This window comes from Octodon degus, unplaced genomic scaffold (assembly GCF_000260255.1).
Source record: "Octodon degus isolate 3935 unplaced genomic scaffold, OctDeg1.0 scaffold00214, whole genome shotgun sequence".
In the NCBI taxonomy this organism is placed as follows: domain Eukaryota; kingdom Metazoa; phylum Chordata; class Mammalia; order Rodentia; family Octodontidae; genus Octodon; species Octodon degus.
Genome location: NW_004524790.1, coordinates 438,780 through 457,343, shown reverse-complemented (window position 1 = coordinate 457,343; position 18,564 = coordinate 438,780). Strand labels below are relative to the sequence as shown.

The window sequence follows — 18,564 nt, the reverse complement described above, 5'->3', positions numbered from 1 at the left end:
AAAAGTTTGCATGCAAAAATAATCACTTATTTGGGTTGCAAGTGTTATGTTCTCTTTCTCTTCCTGCTTCTGCTGGAGGACCCATTGCCAGGGCTGTCAGTGTGGGACTCTAGAAATCCCACTTTCCCCTGTAAGACCTCTGTCCATCTAATTGCTTCTCTAAAAGACCCACCCTTCTGCATAATCTTTTTCAGCTACAAAACAGACTGTCTCACTTTGTACCTGTCACATGTAGGCCCGTCAGCTGATAGGTGGCGCCCAGCCAGTGGGACGAGGCATTCAAGGTCTTATTTAGAAAAACTTGTTTCACAAGGTCGGGGTCCAGATGGGTGGAGAAAAATAACTTGACAGTGACCACCTTGGAGTCTAACCTAGAAACAGAGAGCACAGGAATCCTGTCAGTACCCGATACAACAGCAGCTAAGACCACCAGCAACTTAGCCAGAAGATTGCTTTCCTCATGTTGCCATCTTTAAGGAGCCAGTGGCCTGGGGGAAGGAAGTGGAAGTCACCCAGATGCTTCTGCACCCAGATGCACTCAGTCTGGAGCAGAGACTGAGTGAAATGAGAAGGCTTACAAATTATTCCAGCTAGAAGCACTAAAAGTAACCATGATAAAGATGCAGTAAAAGAAGTGATTTATGCAGCTTCTTGTCATCATCAAGGAGGGAGGTAGTCTTATACTGCTAAAGACAAAGAAACTGAAGCTTGGAAGTACTGTCAGCACTATGTTCAGTGACCCTCGTCTTCTCCCATATTTATGTTTTAGTTCCTTCCCCAAGCTCTGAGAGGCATGGGTTCAAATCTCAACTCTGACCGTCCTTGAGGAATTCATTCCTCTGCGCCTCAGTGTCAGGTTAGATCTAAAATACCTCCATGAAGGATTACGTGTTCAGAGGTAGGCCTTTTGGGAGGTGGTTGGGTCACCAGAGTGCTAAACTCTTCAGTGAATGAATCCATTGGTGAGTTTGCAGCTGAATGTCTGCAGGAGGCGGGGTCTGGTTTGGGGAGGTGGGTCACTGAAAGCGTAGCTTAGAAGGGTGCACTCTTGTCTCTGGTCTTTATTTTCTAGCAGCCATAGGGGAGCAGCATTCCTGTGCTCTACCCTTCCACATTTGGGCCTGGGAAGCTCCATCTTGACCACAGACTGAACCCACTGAAATCATGAAACAAAAACAAACCTCTTTTCCTTTAAGGTGTGTATCTGAGATATTTTTGTCTCAGAAATCTGGAGCTGACTAATACAGTTTTACTATCTGAACAAAAGAGATGTTCATTGTATCCACCTTACAGGGGCTGTTGTGAGAATTAAACAAGACACTCATGCATAGAAGCTCTCACTGAGGACATGGCCCATAGTAAATGCTTATTATTTGGCTGGTATTTTGAGTTTATTTCCCATATCTGCTTTTCCTACATTTCTAGAACAGGAGAAAGAAGTGGATGCTGGGACCTGGTGGCTCCATGTGGAGCATCCTCATTTCCTGCAGTGAAATCTATAGAAACAGATTTCTATAGAAAATCGATAGCCTGCGGGAGAGGCCTACAGGAATGTGGAGAGGAGTGGGAATGTGCCACACAAGCCTAGAGCCACAAGTCACCCACTCAGACAAGGCTTCCAGCCTGCAGAACTTACGTGAAATTGGTGACCAGGCAGGATTGGAAGACAGCTTCTAGCTGGCTGCTCAGATAGAGTGCGGTGACCTAGAAAAGGACAGGGAGGAAGGGTGGGATAGGAGTATCTTAGGGCAGCAGGAAGAACACAAGCCTTGTCACAAGAGACTGGGGCTCAAATTTGGCTCTAGTCCTAACTTGCTGCTGGACCTCAGGCGCACCACACCCTTCTGAGTCTTAGTGTGTCAGTGTGACCATCTGGGAAGTGGGGAAGGCAGCCAGTGGGTCACTTTTGAGAACTCTGGGGGACACGGGACATATAGGTAAATAGAGGACTTGAAATAATCACTTGATAGGTGTGAGTCAGATGGAGCAATGAGGGGCACATGAAGAGAAGGGGAGAGGGGAGGATGAAGAGTCTCCACCTTGTCCTCGATGTCCCTCCTGAAGGCGCTGTACTCTGAGGATGCGGCATCTGCACTGCTGAGGTTCCAGTTGAGGACGTGGAAGCTGAGCTGGTACTCGCTCCAGCTGGTCACATTCTGGGTTACATGGCCTGCAGCCACAGAGAGGAAAGAAAAGACAGTCGGGGCCTCTTAGTGCCCTGCACAGAGTCATCGCATCCCAGGAGACCTCTTCACACCATCAGAATCCACCTCGATGGAGCCTGCAAGCTGGGGATGCAGAGGGCTCCCCAGTGGAAAGTCATCTCGAAGAGGACAAGAGAATGCTATGGGGGTTCTCATGATCTGAGCTTTCCGTTCTTTACTTAGCTGGTCCCATTTCTGGAATACTCTTTCATTGTCTTCTTAGCTTCAGTGAGATGGAGCTCCAGGAAAGAAGGGAACAATGTTGGATGTTTATGTCTTCTGGAAACATGCTATTACTGTTCTGGAAGGCCCACCCTGATTCACCTTCTGCATGAGCGAGTCCCCAAGGCATCTTGCAAATAACAGTGTGCTGATGTTACTGTGCTTACACACCATGAACACCACGTATGACCAATCTGCCACTAATAGCATATTGAATAGAGAAAAGTTAAAAGCATTTTTGTTAAGATCTGCAACATGACAAGGACGTCCACCTTCACCACCTTTATCCATCAGAGAATTGAAAGTCCCACAGAGGGAGAAAACACTGTTATTGTAGTAACATGGATGGAATCAGAGATGATTATATCAGAAAAATCAACCAGGTGCAGGAAGACAAGCACCAGGTGAGCTCACCCAGGTGGAACCTAAAATCGTCAGTCTCGTGGAAGCAGAGAGGAGACTGAGGTTAAACCAAAGGTAGGAGAAGAAGGGGAGAGATGGGGGCAGGCTGAACAGTGGGTGCTATGCTAGATGGGGCAAGAAGTGCTCATGTGCTATTCCACAGTAGGGCCACTACAGACAACAGGAATGTGCCATCTATTGCAAAAATCTAGAAGAATTTAAAGTTTTATGGTATATTATGAAGAGATGAGTTGAGCATGAGTCAAACATTACAAAATGTACACCATGCAGCATTGCATAGGACCCCATTAGCAATTAAAATAATTTTAATTTAAAAAAACAAAGAGAAATCACCAGGCAGAGTGGCTCATGCCTATAATCCCAGCACCCAGGAGGCTGAAGCAGCAGGATCTCTGGGCTTCATAGCAAATATTTGTGTGTGTGTGTGTGTGTGTGTGTGTGTGTGTGTGAGTGTGTGTGTTTTATTACAGGGTCTACAGGGTCTCACTATACAGGTCAGACTTGTAGTGATCCTCCTGTTTTCAGCTTCCTAAGTGCTGGGATTACAGGCATGTGCCACCATGCCCATTCTCAATCACTGTCTCAGTGTGCCCTGGGGGTGGGGCTGGCATGGCATGGCATGCTAGAGATCAAACCCTGGTCATTGCATATGCCCAAGTGGTGCTTTAGTCTGCTGAGCCACCTGGCCTGCCCCTTCCTTAGCAAGTGGAAAGCAGCCTGAACTACACAGTGAGCCTCTGTCTCAAGTAAAACAAAACAATGTTTAAAATGTTTCCATCACATGAAAAGGTTGTGGAGGTCTCTTGTAAAGCATGGTGGTTGCAGTTAATAATGCCATATTCTAGACTTGAAATTCTCGGTGAGGGAATCTCACCTCCCCCTTCCCCATGCATGCATCACACAAGATAATCATGTGAGGGGATCATGCACTGGATTATTTGACTGTGGTCATCATTCAGAAATTATACATATATCAAATCATAACATTGTTCAGCTTAAATATCTACAGTTTCTCTTGCCAGTTCTACCACAATAGCAGTGGAAGGAAGTGAATGAGAGGTAAACGCTTGAAACTTAAAATCGGTGACTGTGATTTGGTCGAAGAGTCCCGTGCTATTTATCTGAAACAATGGGAAAGACCATCTCTGCTGCCTTTTTGGAAAGGCCCTGGGCAGTCTGATTTACAGAGGATGGGTCACAGAATAGGGATGAATAATGGTCACTGTAAATCCATTCCAGCAGGAGCACTCACCATTGACAAAGAAGCTATCTGGTCCACACACAGAGTTAGGCCTAGCACAGAGGCACAGAGGCACAGAGGCCTAAACATCTGGTACACGGTGTTTATACTCAATTGTTCCCTTACTTTCTTCCATCCATCAACCCAAGCAATATTTTTTTTGCTGGAGGGAGTCTTGCTATGTTACCCATGGTAGTCTCAAACTCCTGGGCTCAAGTGACACTAGCATGTTACCACATCTAGTCACCCAACCATATCATGGCTATTTCTCTGTGTCCAGTCAACCATATGGAGGTGAACCATAGCTGATTTTATGGTGAGGATTTCTCAGCGCATGTCTCTAATTCCTCATCTCCTTGTGGTTAGAGATGTAAGCTGAGACTGATGCTTCCTTACCTGCAGGTAAGGGGCAGTTCTGGGGGAACAGAGGGTGTCAGTGAATACTCACCACTAGGGGGCGTTGTTGAAGTCTGGTTGGTGTAACCTGCAGAGAGAGAGAGAGAGAGAGAGAGAGAGAGAGAGAGAGAGAGAGAGAGAGAGAGAGATGTATGTTGAGAGTGGAATAGGAGCCCTGGAGGGCTAGAATGTGGGTTCTCCAATGCAGCCCAGCGTGGTGGCTGCTGCTCACCATTGACGTAGAGACTGTCCTGGTCCAAGGAGAAGTTTCCTAGCTGGGTGATGCTGTGGGTCAGTCGTCTCAGCTCCCAGTACAGCTGCTCACTGTCCAGCCCAGAACCCATGGGGTCAGGACGATAGGTGCAGGTTACATCCACGCCAGTGGCTTTGCTGTCCTTCTCAGGCCTGGGAGTAAAGGATATGGGGACTCTAGAGGAGTTCTCAGAGCTCTGGCTGGGGATGGGAACCAGAAGGAAGGAGCAGCAAGAACGAAACAGTGGGCAGAGAGAAAGGAAGCAGTCACAGAGAGGACCGGCCATTCCTGGTGGTGGCCAGACTGAGAGCTCACCTAAGGGAGGATAGCCAGCACCCTGTGTAGAAGGAGCCCAGGCTGGTGTTCTGGAATAAGGATCTGAGCTGCGAAGGGAGACGAAGGAGGGTCAGGAAGTCAGCAGTTGATGGAGTGCCTGGGTGGGATTTATTCCCCTGGACCGAGGCCTCACCAGGTACTGAAGGATCCTCTCGGTGGAGTTGAACTTGGCCGATCTGTTGCTCATGTCTGGTGAATACCCGAGGTTGGAGATGGTGAAGTTGAGTGTGAGGGTCTTTAGATGGTACCCCGTGGCTGCAGGAAGGGAGGAGGAGAGATGCCTATAGCTGAGAGCTGGCCGGATATCAGATAGGAATCCTACATGCATCAGCTGTTGGCCTCTACCCCAGCATCACCATTCCCGATCACCAATGTGACTGGCCAAGGTAGAATCTGCACCCTTCTCCACCTCTGGGTAATACCATTCTACTGGCAGAATGTTCCCCATGTCCATCCACTCTCCTTCCCCATCCCAGCTCTGGTCTTCTCTGAGCCAGGCTAGTGTCACAGCAGTTACTGGATTCTCTGTGTAGAGGGCTTTCTACTCAGGAAGACTGCAAGAATCTTTCTGAAATGGACATTTCACTAGGACTGACTGCTTTAGTACCTCCCATCATTCCCTATGGTCTTTGGTGTTACGTTCAAGCTTCTTGGGGTTGCATATCCTTTCCAGTGTGGTTCCCGTTGGCTGTCCAGTCTCATGTACCCAGGCATTCTGGGTTAACATTTACACTCCATGCAAAACAAATTCCCACCAAACCTCACAACACACTGTGCTGACTGAGGCTTGGCTTATGCAAGACCTTCTTCCAGGAGCACCCTTCATGCCCTATCTGCCCGAAGCCCTTCCATTCATGTTGAAAGACTCAGTTCAGGAAGGATTTCATCCAGAAACCCTCCCCCCTCCCTTCTGTGCCAGAATGTACCCTCTAGCCCCACATTTCATTATAATTGTCTGTTTATTTTACAAGTGGCATTTCTATGAGGGAAGGCTTATGCCTAAATTACTAGTCTAATCTGTGATTATATCCATCACCCTGACACAACGATCTTCACCTACTGGTTTCCTAGCTCTTATGTGACAGCCCACCCCTTTTGTTTTGCCTCTTCCCAGTCTTCTTCTTCCCCCTCCCATTTCCTCTTCCTCTGCTTCCTCTTATTCCTCCTCTCCATCATGCACTTTCTGTTCTGGCTTGGGTCTAGATGTCCCCCCAAAGCCTCGTGGGGCCAGGGCTGGAGCTTTTCAGAGGTGCCTGGATCTAGGATGTGTGATGCTGGCATTAACTGTGTGCAGCTGACATTAGGTTGTGTGATTACTTAGTCTGCTGATCGGTTTGGCATAGTTCTGGGTGTGGGTCGTGGGAAGGCCCTCCCCAGGTGTGAATGCTACCCTCTTAGGGGGTGGATCCTGGATAGAATATAAGAGGCAGCAAAGGCTGCTGTTGTCCTGTGTGCTTTTACTGCCTTCTGCCTGTCATAAACCGTTTCTCCTCTGTGATGCCCCTCTGTCATGCTACCTGCCTCAGAGCCAGCCAACTGTGGACTGAAATCTCTACAAACTCTGAGCTGCAATAAACCTTTCCTCTTTTAACTTTGGGTGTCAGGTATTTTGTTTTGGTAAAAAAGTAACTAAGACACCTTCTCCAAGGGAATATTACTTTATGGGAGGAAAAGGGGTTCCATAATACCTGGGGTGACTTCTGGCTGCACTGATACTGATGATGGCAGGAATGTGGTGGCTGGCGCAGGAGCTGCAGAAAGCATGGTCATCAGTGAGGGACAGAGACTCCACGGTGCAAGGGCAGCCCCTTTAGGCTCACTCGGTCTCCACCAGGCGACCAAGCCAGAACAACCATTTGTAAGTGGGACAGAAAGCAGATTGAGTGGAGGAGCAATCACGTGAGTAGAGGCATGATCAAGCCTTTGAATGAAATTAACTCAAGCAAATGAGAGAGGATGAATAAGAGAGGCATGATAAAGATGCTGAATGAATGAGCTGGCAGACAACGGATGTGTTGAAGGAATAGACAGAAGGAAAGATGGACAAGTGAAGGGTCAAGAGAGAATATAAAAATGAATAGAAACAAGGAAGAAAAGTTTTTAAGATGGAAGGAGAGGAAGAGGAAAGGCAAGAGGGTGATGGGCACCATGGTGGGTGGACAACAGAATGGTTGGCTGGATGGATGGAAAGAAGGATGAACAGACAGATCAAGGGGGAAAAGACCGGGTGGATGGATGGATGGGTAGATGGATGGATAGGCAGACAGATGAATGGGTAGCCAGAAAGATGATATATGGGAAAAGGAATAACTGGAAGTACGGAAAAATTGATGGCTGGAAAAATAGTTGAGTGGACAAATAGGTGAGAGAATGGGCAATTTGTAGTCAAAACCACTTGGGTAGCCACAGGCTTGCAGGTTGATAATGTAGCCCCTGGTGGGACCCCTGTAGATTTGCTAAGTGGAGGCCTGAGCTACATGGTCACCATCTGGCCCCAGCCTTTAACCCCTGTAGGAGATTTATTTTCAAACTCCTACTCTACCCCAACCCAGAGGAGCATGGCAAATTCAGAAACTCAGACCCCAAAAGGACTCAGCATTCTTGCTCCCACTGAAATTTTAGCTCTACTCAGGAGATGGTCTGAGTTTGTGGCAAGCTCCCTCTGCAAATGAAGAGAAAATCTTGGCCCAAGAGCTACAGAGGCTGGAAGGAACACTGGATTTAGATACCTACTTGTGGGAGGCTCTTCTGGACCAGGTTCATTATAACCTGAAAAAGAAAAGTCACACATAAAGGGAGGTGGGAGAACATTCCATGCACCATGCTTAAACCCTGGTGTGTGCTCCTGCCTGGGTAACTTCCTGGATGTACTCAGTGTAATTAACTCACTTTCTCTATCTGCCTTAAATATCGTCATGAAAAATAACTTCCTGATACTAGACCTGTCTCTTCCTTATCCATATTTACAAGATGCTCCCAATAAGAAGCTATTATAAGATTTAGCCTCATTCCTCTGTCCCCTTGCATCTCCATCCACTCAACTATCCATCCACCCACCAACCCACCCACCCACCCACCCACTCATCCACCCATCCATCCATCTATCCAGGCCATCCCCTGCCTTTCTATCCTCCCTCCAACTTATCCTTCAATCTAATGGATATCTAATGAACATTTATTATGTCCAGGGCTCCTCTGATATTTGGGGTAGTTTTGAACAAAACAGTCACTGCCCCACTGGCATTTATATTAGTACAGGACACAGGTATGTGAGGTATGTGTAAGTTACCTCTCTCTTCAATGCCAGGTACAAAGTGAGGATTGTAGTACACACTTGATAAATACCAAGTGGACACCAAAATGCATTATATAATCTGTACAGTTTATGATGGGGAAGATCCTATACAAGCCCTTCCATTGGTCCAATCAAAGGACCCAGGTACAAAGTCAGAATATTGAGATCCAGATTGGTCACAAAATTACTATGAGTTGTGAGCAGACCCCCTTTCCTCCTTGTGACTTAATTTGCCCCTTTTTAAAAATGGGAGTTGTGAAGGCCCAGAATGTCCCCTTTTTCACTTCATGGGGCAACTGTGATGAGAGTATGAGTTCCACTCCAGGTTGGGGACAAGAGAAAGGGGAAGGTAGGAATTTAATGAAGTCCTCCATGGTCACCCTTTGCCTCCAGCAGCCCCACAGCAGAAGTGCCCTCTGCATCCTGTGTCAACACGGATGCTAGTTCCCCATGTTTCTGGGGCTTTGATGCCTAGAGTTTCAGAGTGCCTGCCTTCCTTCTAGGACAGGAAACCTGCCCAAAAGCACTGGCTATAAAGAAAGAGGAAAACTCCGAATGGGAGGACAGAAGTGTTTCCCTCCTGAGGTCTCTCCAGGCTGAGCCTTCTGTGTGTTTATGCATAAAGCAGAGCCTGGTAATGCAGGGTGAGAACAGAAGCTCATGCTGCACCCAATTTACCTGGGTAAACTGCTTACCCATCTCAACCTCAGTTTCTTCACCCGCAGAGAGGGACTCACCAAGAACTGGCCTTGCGTGATGGCTGTGAGGTCTGGGTGGGTGAAGGCAGGATGCACACCCCAAGTCTAAGGAACTGGTAACTAGCTGCACACATGGGCTGCAGGAGTCTAGGGAGCTGGGGCTGACTCACCATTGAGGTAGAGGCTGTCTTTGTCCAGAGAGTAAGGACCCAGCCGGGTGATGCCCCGGGTCTGCCAGCTCAGCTCATGGAAAACCTGCTTGGCAGACAGACCCGGGCTGCTGGTGGGCTGGTGGTAGGTGCAGAGCATGTCCACCTGTGTCTGAGCACCATTCTTTACAGACCTGGGGAGGGGGAGAAGAGCTCTCAGGGGACAGGGACCACCTGGCATCTCTGTACCTGTGGCCACTGCACACCTCATGGCCAGCCTTCTGGTCTTGTTGAACCATTTGCTGCATCGACATGTAATCATACTTCTGTCTGGAAGATTCTCCTTCTCCCTCCCTCCCTCCCTCCCTCCCTCCCTCCCTCTCTCCCTCCCTCCTCTCTTTTCTTTCTCTCCTTCCTGGTTTACTTCTCAGGTACACTTCAGATAACATTACTGCTTCAAGGTACAGCCATTCTTACAAATAACTCAGGTTTATTTCTCTCTACGGCAGCCTAGCGCTCCACTGTGTGTCAATGCAACACGATTTTATCCGTTAATCTGTTGATGGGCATATAGGTCACTTCCAAGAGTTTGCTGTTATGAACTGGGCTGCTAGACACACGGCATTTGTGTCTTGCTATGCTATGACGTCCTTAGGATTCTTCCAGGAAGATACCTAGACAGGGACTGGCTGCGTCAAATAGAATTTCTAGTGTTACTTTTTGAGGAATCACCATATGCAATAAGCCAGCCGCAGAATGACAAATACAGTACCATTCCACACATAGGAGATCCCAACAAGTTTCTAGACATAGGAAATAATGGGGGTGGTGGGGTGGGGAGGAGGAAAAGGGCACCAGCGTTGAATGAGGACTGCGTCTGAGACTGTATTTACTGGGTATCACAAACATGCACTAAAATGCAAATTTAGAAAAAAAAATAAAAGAAGAATGTAAAAGACCAAAAGAGAACATAAACAGCTCATGCCAGTGCCACATTCCGAACTCCAAGTCCTCCTGCACTGGATGTGGTGGGGAGGAGGGGGAGCACGCGATTGGTGGTGCTTCTTACCTCAGCGCCTCGAGTTTGCACCCTGTGTGCCGGGCACCCAGGCTACTCCTCCGGAGCAGAGGGCTGAGCTGGAAAGGAAGGGAGGAACCAGTGTTGCTCAGAGAAAGGAAATAGTCCTAGAATGGGGGTGGAGGCATAGGAGGGGGTCTCCGGCCACTCACCAGGTGCTGCATGACTGTGTCTGTGATGCTGAACTTGGGCGAGCCAGGATGGCCCATGTCCACCGAGTAGCGGAGGTTGTTGATGGTGAAGTTCACCGTGAGCAGCTCCTCACGGACCGCCTTGGCTATTGCGGGAGAGAGAGAGAAAGCTCACAGGACAGGAGGTCAGTGGGGGTTCCCTTGGAGAGGGGCAAGGGCAATGGTGGGGCTTCCTAGGCCCCTTTGTGAGTCTCTTGGTAAAGCAAGGATGACTTTCTAATGGAGACAGCTTCAGCGGTGAATTAAAGGCCCCTTTGATTTAGGAGTTCAGTAAAAGATAAAAGATATGTATGATAAGAAGAGAAACCAGAGTATAATTGATTTAGGGGCTCAAATGCTTTGCCCCCACACACATATGCAGGATGGAGCTCTCTGTGAAAACACCAGCACAGCCTTATCTGTCTGCGGGCCTTTTTTAGCTGGGGATCGGACTCGGGGCCTCTTCACTGAGCTGTGTACCCCCAACACCTTAAACATTTTGTATTTAATTTTGACGCAGGGTCCTAGTAAGTTGCTCGGCTTTGCCTTGGATCCGCAACCTTCCTGCCTCAGGCGTGCACCGCTACCGTGCGCTCCTTCGGATGAGAAAGGATCTGTGTGTAGCGTGGCTGCCGAGTAGGAACTTGGAGTCAGGCCCCTGCGGATGCGGGGGATAAGTCCCTAGTGGCGAAAATCGCTTCACACTTTTGTTTCAGATAAAGCCCTATCAGAGAGAGAATCAGCAGGAACAGGCTAAATCCCACCCAGAACTTGTAGACGGAAGAGGAACCGGTGCCTACTGTGATGTCCTTACACTGCCCTATTCTTCACCCTGGAAGTTAGTTCCATCTGCCTCTTTAAAGTGGCAATGTGTGGAAGAAACTTCATATGCTCAGGAGCGTGTGTACCTCTACATGCCATGAGAGGTTGCCCCAGCACGAACATGCAGAGGCTTCCTTGTTTCCGTTGTTTGGGGTGACACTGCTTTGGGAGTTTACCCAGATGTCTCTTACTTGCTGCCATAGAAGATTTCTCCTCACTCTCTCTTTCCCCTGGCTGCACGTACGAGGTCGCCATGCTGTTCCTCTCTCCCTCTCCCTCTCCCTCTCCGTCTCTCTCTTCCTGTCTCCCTCTCCCTCTCCCTCCCTGTCTCCCTCTCCCTCTCCTTCGTTCCCCCCTCACCCCAACAATCACCAACCTCCCTGCTGTTTGACTTGCACACCCCTAGATTAAGGTCATGATCACGGCACTGATTTCTACCTCAAGGCTTGAACAAATTGACATTTGCACAGTAATTAAACAAGGGTGGGCACAGGGTAGACATGGCCCTCAGTGTTTATGACATAAGTAATGAGTGTTCTCTGATGACTTGCTATGTGGTATAGTTTTAATATAAATATGAACTAATGTCTAATATCTCTGAAAGGAAAGTTTACTTCTCTCTATCTCCCTCCTTTCCCTTGGGTAGTTCTTCCTTCTCTACTTTTGCCTCTTTATAGTTCCACGTTTCTTTGCACGCATGCATTTGCCTTCCCTTTCTCCGTCATCCATCCTTTCACCATTATTTTCCTTAACTCATTCATCTATCCTTTTTCCTGGCCTCCTTTCTTTCCTTCCATCCATCCATTCATCCTTTCCTTCCTTTCTACGTTTACTCTTCTCATTTATATCCCTTTCTTTCTATGTTTCCATATCCACATGTCCTTCTATCCATCTTCTCTTCCATCCATTAATCTTTGTTTCTGTGCTGCGGTTTTTCTTCCATCCCTTTATCCAAGGCTCCTTCTCTTTGCCTTCCTTTCTTCTTTCCTCCCTCTCCCTCCCTTCCCTTAGTTCCTTTCCTCCTTCCTCCTTGTTTCTGCCTATCTATCTAGTCTCCCTCCTACTTGCATCTCTTTCTTTCATTCATTAACCCACGAATGCAGGCATTTTTCCTTCCACTCCGCTTCTGATCCATACCAACTTCTACCCAGGTTTTTGTTCGAAATTCCCCCCACTCTTTCACTGATCTTTCCTTGCATTTCCCTTTACATTTTCCCTTTCATTTCTCCATTCATATTTTCTTCTTGTTCCTTGCATTTACTTCCATTAGTTTGCCTACAAATTCATTCATCTTTCTTTCCTTGTGTCTGTTTTCCTTTCTCCTATTTATCCACCTCTCCTCCATTATCTTTTTCTTTCTGTCCATCCTTTCTTATCCCAACCATTTGTACACCCTTTCTCTCTCATTCTATTCACCCATCTTGTCCTTTCATACATAGCAAATTGGTTCTAGAGTGTTCCAGGAACCATTCCAAGGATTGGAAAACCATCAGGGGAGCAGATACTAATTTTATTTTTCTCTTATTGTTTTGGAAAGGACGGCTGTTATTGGATCTTAACAACCCAGAATCACTTTATTTTTGCAAAGAACAAGGAAGGGTAACTAGCCATAGACCCAAGCAGAGCTTAGAGAGTGGAGAAGGCACATATTTAATGCAAGAATCATTTGAGCTTACAAAATTCTCATGATGAGAAGCTTGCTGGGAATGTGACGAACATTTGACTTGAACATAATATGTACACACACACACACACACACACACACACACACACACAGCATGGTCATTAGACTAAGTCATTAGGTGATAAACAGCACAGAGAGTTAGGCCAGATTTAGAGTAAAGAGAACTGGATCTATTATTTCTTTCTTTCTTTTTTTTATCTTACCACATGTGATTTATTTTGTTTGCAATTATATACTCTGCAGGATATTATTTATTTCTTTGAGGTGTTGGCAGGCTAAGGCTAAGCTTCTACACCTGTACAACGAAGCTGAGTCACATAGTTGGAGTAAGAGTTAAAGGAGACAATGTTTAATCCGTGCCATCCTCCAAGGTTGAACCTCCAGGACCTCAGAATATCAGGATATGACTCTATTTGGGGAGGAGTACACAAGAGCAGTGCTCAAACAGGGTCATCAGGTTGGGTCCTCATCCAAATTGATAAGGATCTTTTACAGAAGACATCTGAGTGAGATACACACAGAGGAAAGGCCGAGGAGGACACAGCTGTCTATATTTCAGGGGAAATGGAAAGAAACAAACGTGCCAATACTTTGATGTTAGGACTTCAGCCTCCAGAACTAAGACAAACTAAATACCTGTCATGGGAGCCTCCCAGGCTGTGTTATTTTCTTACAGCATCTTGGGAAGACTAAGAGGATGTGTGATTTAGCGCAGTACTTGGGGGAGTTTAATAAACAATTGCTGAAAACCTGACAAATGTGACACTGATCTTCAGAGTGTGTTGGAACAATAGCAGCAGCAGCAACAACCACAACCGCAACCACAAAAACAACAACAACAATAACAACAACAACAAAATAGAGATGAATTTAAAGGATAAGAAAATGATACAGTTAAAATAAAATACCATGGAGACTGGGATTGAGAGATCCAAGGCAGAAATATCAGTGCATCCTGGCACTAGCCAAGAAAGTATACCTGACACAGCTCCTAAAAATGACTGAAATTTGGGAGATTTTTGACAAATATTTCTGTCAAAGAAAAAATGAAACTGAAGCTTGCCAACCAGAAGTTGTGAACTGACATAAAGAAAGAGGGATGTGGGATAGATCCAATGAGAACTACAGCGTGGTAACTAGTTGAGGGTTTTCTTGGCTTGGCCTCCTATTTATCCAAGAAAGTCCTCTTGCTTTCCTTCTCTGGGGGCACCCAAAGCCATCTTCTGCTTAATGGTTCCTGCTTCATGAATCACCACTTGCTCATTAAATTAAATTCTGGGATTTTCATTGCGCCTTGGTTTGCCTTGAGCAGTGACACGGTAGGACTGTGGGGTAATGAAAGTGAAAAGGGTTCTGACATTCTGGTCAGAACATGATGGGAGAATAGATCCGTGCATCAGCCCTCTCTGCTCCTCACCTGGAGTTCTTTACCAAGATCCAGGGGAAGAAAAATGAAGAACTAAGGACATTTCCCTCCCTGCGTTTTCCTCAATGAGGAGAGAATGAGGACAACAGCTATTTTCCAACAGCAAGTGGAGGCGTGACCCAGGAAACCAAAGCTAGGAATACTCACTGGTAGGTGTAGCAGTGGTGCCTTCAAAGGTGTAGCCTGTAAAGAAAAATAAAGTTGAGAACACTGGGTAGACATAAAAGATACATGATACAGAAAGACTTGTAGACCAGCTAGGTAAAAAGGAAGGAAAAGAGGCAGGGAATTGGATGTTTAGGAAGGAGTCCAGCAGGTGATGAGATTGAAGCCATTAGGAAAATTCAACTTTCCAACTGAGAGAGATTGTGGTACAATGCCGTCCCTCACCATTGATGTAGAGGCTCTCTTTGTCCAGGGCATAGTGGCCCAGCTGGGTGACACCATGGGTTTCATGACTCAGCTCCCTGTATAGCTTCCTTCTGTCCAGCACAGAGCTTGTGGAGGTAGAGTGGAAGGAGCAGAGGATGTCAACTCCTGTGGCTGCACCACCTTTCACACGCCTGGTGGTCAAAAGACACGGGGACACAGAGAGAGGGTTTGACCATGCTAGGAGTACAATGCAAAAGAATAGAAGGGAGTAGGATTGGGGAGATGCTGAGGCACTTGGTGTGAAGCATCCTGGGTGTGATTTGTATGGGACAGTCTACACCTATAGGAGACAGAAAACTCTGAAAAGCACTGCAGATGGGAAGTGTGGTGGGCCTACTTCTTGTACAAGGGTAATCCTCCTATAAAGCAGAATAACATCAGAGTTTTGTACGGTCAACACAGTTCCTCATCTCTAAGGCAGTAATAAAAACCCTTCATTCTCGTGCTATAGGAAGGCATGAGGGCACCACAGTGTGCCCCGGTTCTAGCGAGGCCTGTGCCCTGCTGAATGGTGCAGGAAGGTCTGCTGGATGGGATGAGTCACCCCACCTGGGAGGCTCACCTGAGTGCAGCCAGGTGGCAGCCAGGGTACAGTGGCCCGATGCTGGTCTTGTTCAGCAGCAACCTCAGCTGTAGGCAAAAGAAAAGGCGATAAGTGAGGATGGCTGAGGAGGTTGAAAAGGCAAGTGTGAGACTGGGGGCCTGGGGCCATGGACATGCTGGTACCTGGCGCTGAAGGATTCTCTCGGTAGTGTTAAATTTCAAGGAGCCTGGGTTCCCCATTTCCTCTGTGTAATCCATGTTGGTGATGGTGAAGTTGATGGTGACCCGAACAATGGTGGAGCCACTGACTGTAGTGTTGGAGGAAGAGAAAAGGGTCCAGTTTGGGTCATAGTCATGAGTTAGTTTTCTTCCAGCCTAGACTGTGGGATTTTTGACTCTGGATGTGAGGAGCTAAACAAGGGCAATTCTGAAATACCTAAGTGATCAGTAATGTTTATTCACTTACTCAATGAACATTTGTTGGGTGCCTGATGGGCTCAAGATTCAGTGATGGGCTCTGGTGAGTCCAAAGTGTAATAGGACACAATGGCTCAACGTGGAGGGCATGGAAGTAAGAAGACAATCATGCTTCCAGGCGAGTTGGCAAGGAAAACAGGTATGTAATATCAGGAAGAACCCCAAGCAGTGGATGAGGAAAGTTTCCTGGAGGGAGGATCATTCCAGGATTAACTGACACCATGGTGCAAAGTTTAGTTGATTGAAATCAGCCAGGCAGGGAGAGCTTCCTCAGCAGAAGGGATCACCTAGTTGAAGCTCAGGCTGGGGCACAGCCAAGGCTCACTTGGGGAATCTGCTGTTCCTACACTGTGGCTACAGGAAGGCATGGATGTGAGGAGGGAAGGCATGTCTGAGCCCACAGTGGGTACTGAGTGACTGTGCACTGCAGGGCTGGGAGTACGCCTTGTAGACTGAGTGGAGTCTTCCAAAGATTGTCAACAAGGTGGGCATTCCATGGGAAAAGGCCCCCTGAGAAGGAGGCTGCTGCACCTGCTTGGAGGAGAGTTGGAATCCAGAAGAGAGGTGTTGCCCTCATCCCAGCAAAAAGCATGCTGGAGCTTTAAATAAAGCTTGTATGAAAAAGTGGCCAAGAAAGCAAGGACTTGAGAGCTATGCCAGACTGAGAAGAGGCGATGTGTGGTGGTGGATGGTTCTGGTAGGTGAGTGACAGGAGGGCTGATGGCTTTGGTGTTGAAGGGAAATAGGTTTGGGGGGCAGTGATGACATCAGCCTCAGCGATCAGTGTGGGTCTCAGCGGTGTCTGGGACATGAGAGTGCCAAAGGGCAGAAGCTGCAGTGTGTCATTGGCTGGCTATTGGGTGGTTTCTGAAATCCACAGAAATGGATGAGTTCTTTGGGTGAGGTGAGTGATCATGGGAGAGGTGATCAGATATCGAGTCACTATCAAGCTGTTAGGTAACAATTCTATTGGCGTCAACAGGAGCCTGTAGACCTTCATACCTGTGGGCCGGATTGTGGATGATGGAGCTGGAGACGATGCTGGGAAGGACATGTTGCTCACAGTTGCTGAGGAGAGCAAAAGATCATGAATGAAATCTGAACTATGTTCCCGCTCTAAGGAAATGAGGGTAGCTGTTCTGACTGTAGCCATGAGTTTGTGCTGTGGGCCTTCCACCTTCAGTCCGAAGTCAGAGCATCAGCACTACATGCATGTGAAGGGTGGTGGCTCCTGCCACCTTCAATTCATTGGACATTTCTATACATGTCCTATGGATTTCTTCCCATGAAACAGAAAAGGTAAGAGGAAGAGGAGGAGCTGGCTGCTGGAGCAGCTCTTTGTTGTGGGAGGAAAGGGGTGGGCAGAGGCACCCAGCAGTCTGGAATGCACACTGTTGGGGACAATACTTGAGGCTGGGTAGGTGTAGTCATCAGGGTCCTGAGAGATGATGGGGAATGGAACAGGAGACATCACCAAGGGAGACGCTACTTGGCCACTGGAGATGAGCCATGGGTGACTGCGGTACCCCAGGTTTGATACTTTAAAAAGAACACAATTGCCCCATCCAGTAGGGATGGAAGTCTACTTTCTATGTCAGCATGGCCAGTGGCTGACTTAAAGATCTCTGATGTGAGTCCCATGTGAATTATGCACAGTGGCCTTGTGCAGCAAAGCCTCCTCAGGCTGAAAGAAGAAACCAATATCCTGACATGGACTTAACCGTGGATGTAGGTGCTGTGGTAGCAGAAGGTGGCAGGAAATCCCACCAGTGCTAGGGTTGTAGACACTATCATTCTAGAGATACCAGGGAGGAGATGCCTGTGTATGTGGAGAATTAGGGGATATACATGCATAACAGTTTACAGTACTACTGAGAAGAGGTATGGACTCTTGTTTTTTTCTGTTGCTCAGGTTTGGGGCTTGGACAGAGGTATTTTTCAGGACTATAAAGAATCCTTCATCTATGATACTCACTGCTGGAGGTAGTCCTCAGGGTGTGGTGGTTGTAGCCTTTACAGGGAGGGAAAGGACAGGGACTGATGAGAATACAAGAAAGAGAGAGGATATGCAACTCACTGGGCTTGTAGAGATTTCAAAGCCTCTCACCGTTGACGTAGAGGCTGTCATTGTCCAGGACATACTGGCCCAGTTGGGTGACACCATGGGTCTCATGACTCAGCTCCTTGTACAACTTCTCTCTGTCCAGCATAAAGCCCGTGGAGGTAGAGTGGAAGGAGCAGAGGATGTCAACTCCTGTGGCTGCACCACCCTTCACACGCCTGGTAGACAAAAGACATGAGGACACAGAAAGGGTTTGACCATGCTAGGAGTACAATGCAAAAGAATAGAAGGGAGTAGGATTGGGGAGATGCTGAGGTGTCCTGCTGTGATGCATCCTCAGTGTGATTTGTATGGGACAGTCTATTCCCATGGGAGACACAAAACCCTGAAAAGCACTGCAGATGGGAAGTGTGGTGAGTCTACTTCTTATACAAGGGCAATCCTCCTATAAAGCAGAATAACATCAGAGTTTTGTACAGTCAACACAGTTCCTCATCTCTAAGGCAGTGATGAAAACCTTCATTCTTGTGTTATAAGAAGGCATGAGGGCACCACAGTATGCCCCGGTTCTAGCGAGGCCTGTGCCCTGCTGAATGGTGCAGGAAGGTCTGCTGGATGGGATGAGTCACCCCACCTGGGAGGCTCACCTGAGTG

General features: G+C 47.5%; 1 protein-coding gene across 1 annotated transcript in view; it reads right to left on the bottom strand.

Moving 5' to 3' along the window:
* The window catches only part of LOC101593036 (mucin-16), a 101,923-nt gene that overhangs the window by 14,872 nt on the left and 68,487 nt on the right, over positions 1-18,564 (bottom strand). The window contains exons 56-71 of the mRNA XM_023705122.1: positions 15,555-15,679; positions 15,391-15,458; positions 14,787-14,959; positions 14,544-14,579; positions 10,447-10,571; positions 10,286-10,353; positions 9,238-9,410; positions 7,808-7,843; positions 6,763-6,825; positions 5,208-5,329; positions 5,054-5,121; positions 4,718-4,890; positions 4,538-4,573; positions 2,040-2,170; positions 1,637-1,704; positions 223-371 (exon numbers count right to left, since the gene is read on the bottom strand). Coding sequence (XP_023560890.1) covers positions 223-371; positions 1,637-1,704; positions 2,040-2,170; positions 4,538-4,573; positions 4,718-4,890; positions 5,054-5,121; positions 5,208-5,329; positions 6,763-6,825; positions 7,808-7,843; positions 9,238-9,410; positions 10,286-10,353; positions 10,447-10,571; positions 14,544-14,579; positions 14,787-14,959; positions 15,391-15,458; positions 15,555-15,679 — 1,614 coding nt within the window. The remainder of the gene's footprint in view (positions 1-222; positions 372-1,636; positions 1,705-2,039; positions 2,171-4,537; positions 4,574-4,717; positions 4,891-5,053; positions 5,122-5,207; positions 5,330-6,762; positions 6,826-7,807; positions 7,844-9,237; positions 9,411-10,285; positions 10,354-10,446; positions 10,572-14,543; positions 14,580-14,786; positions 14,960-15,390; positions 15,459-15,554; positions 15,680-18,564) is intronic.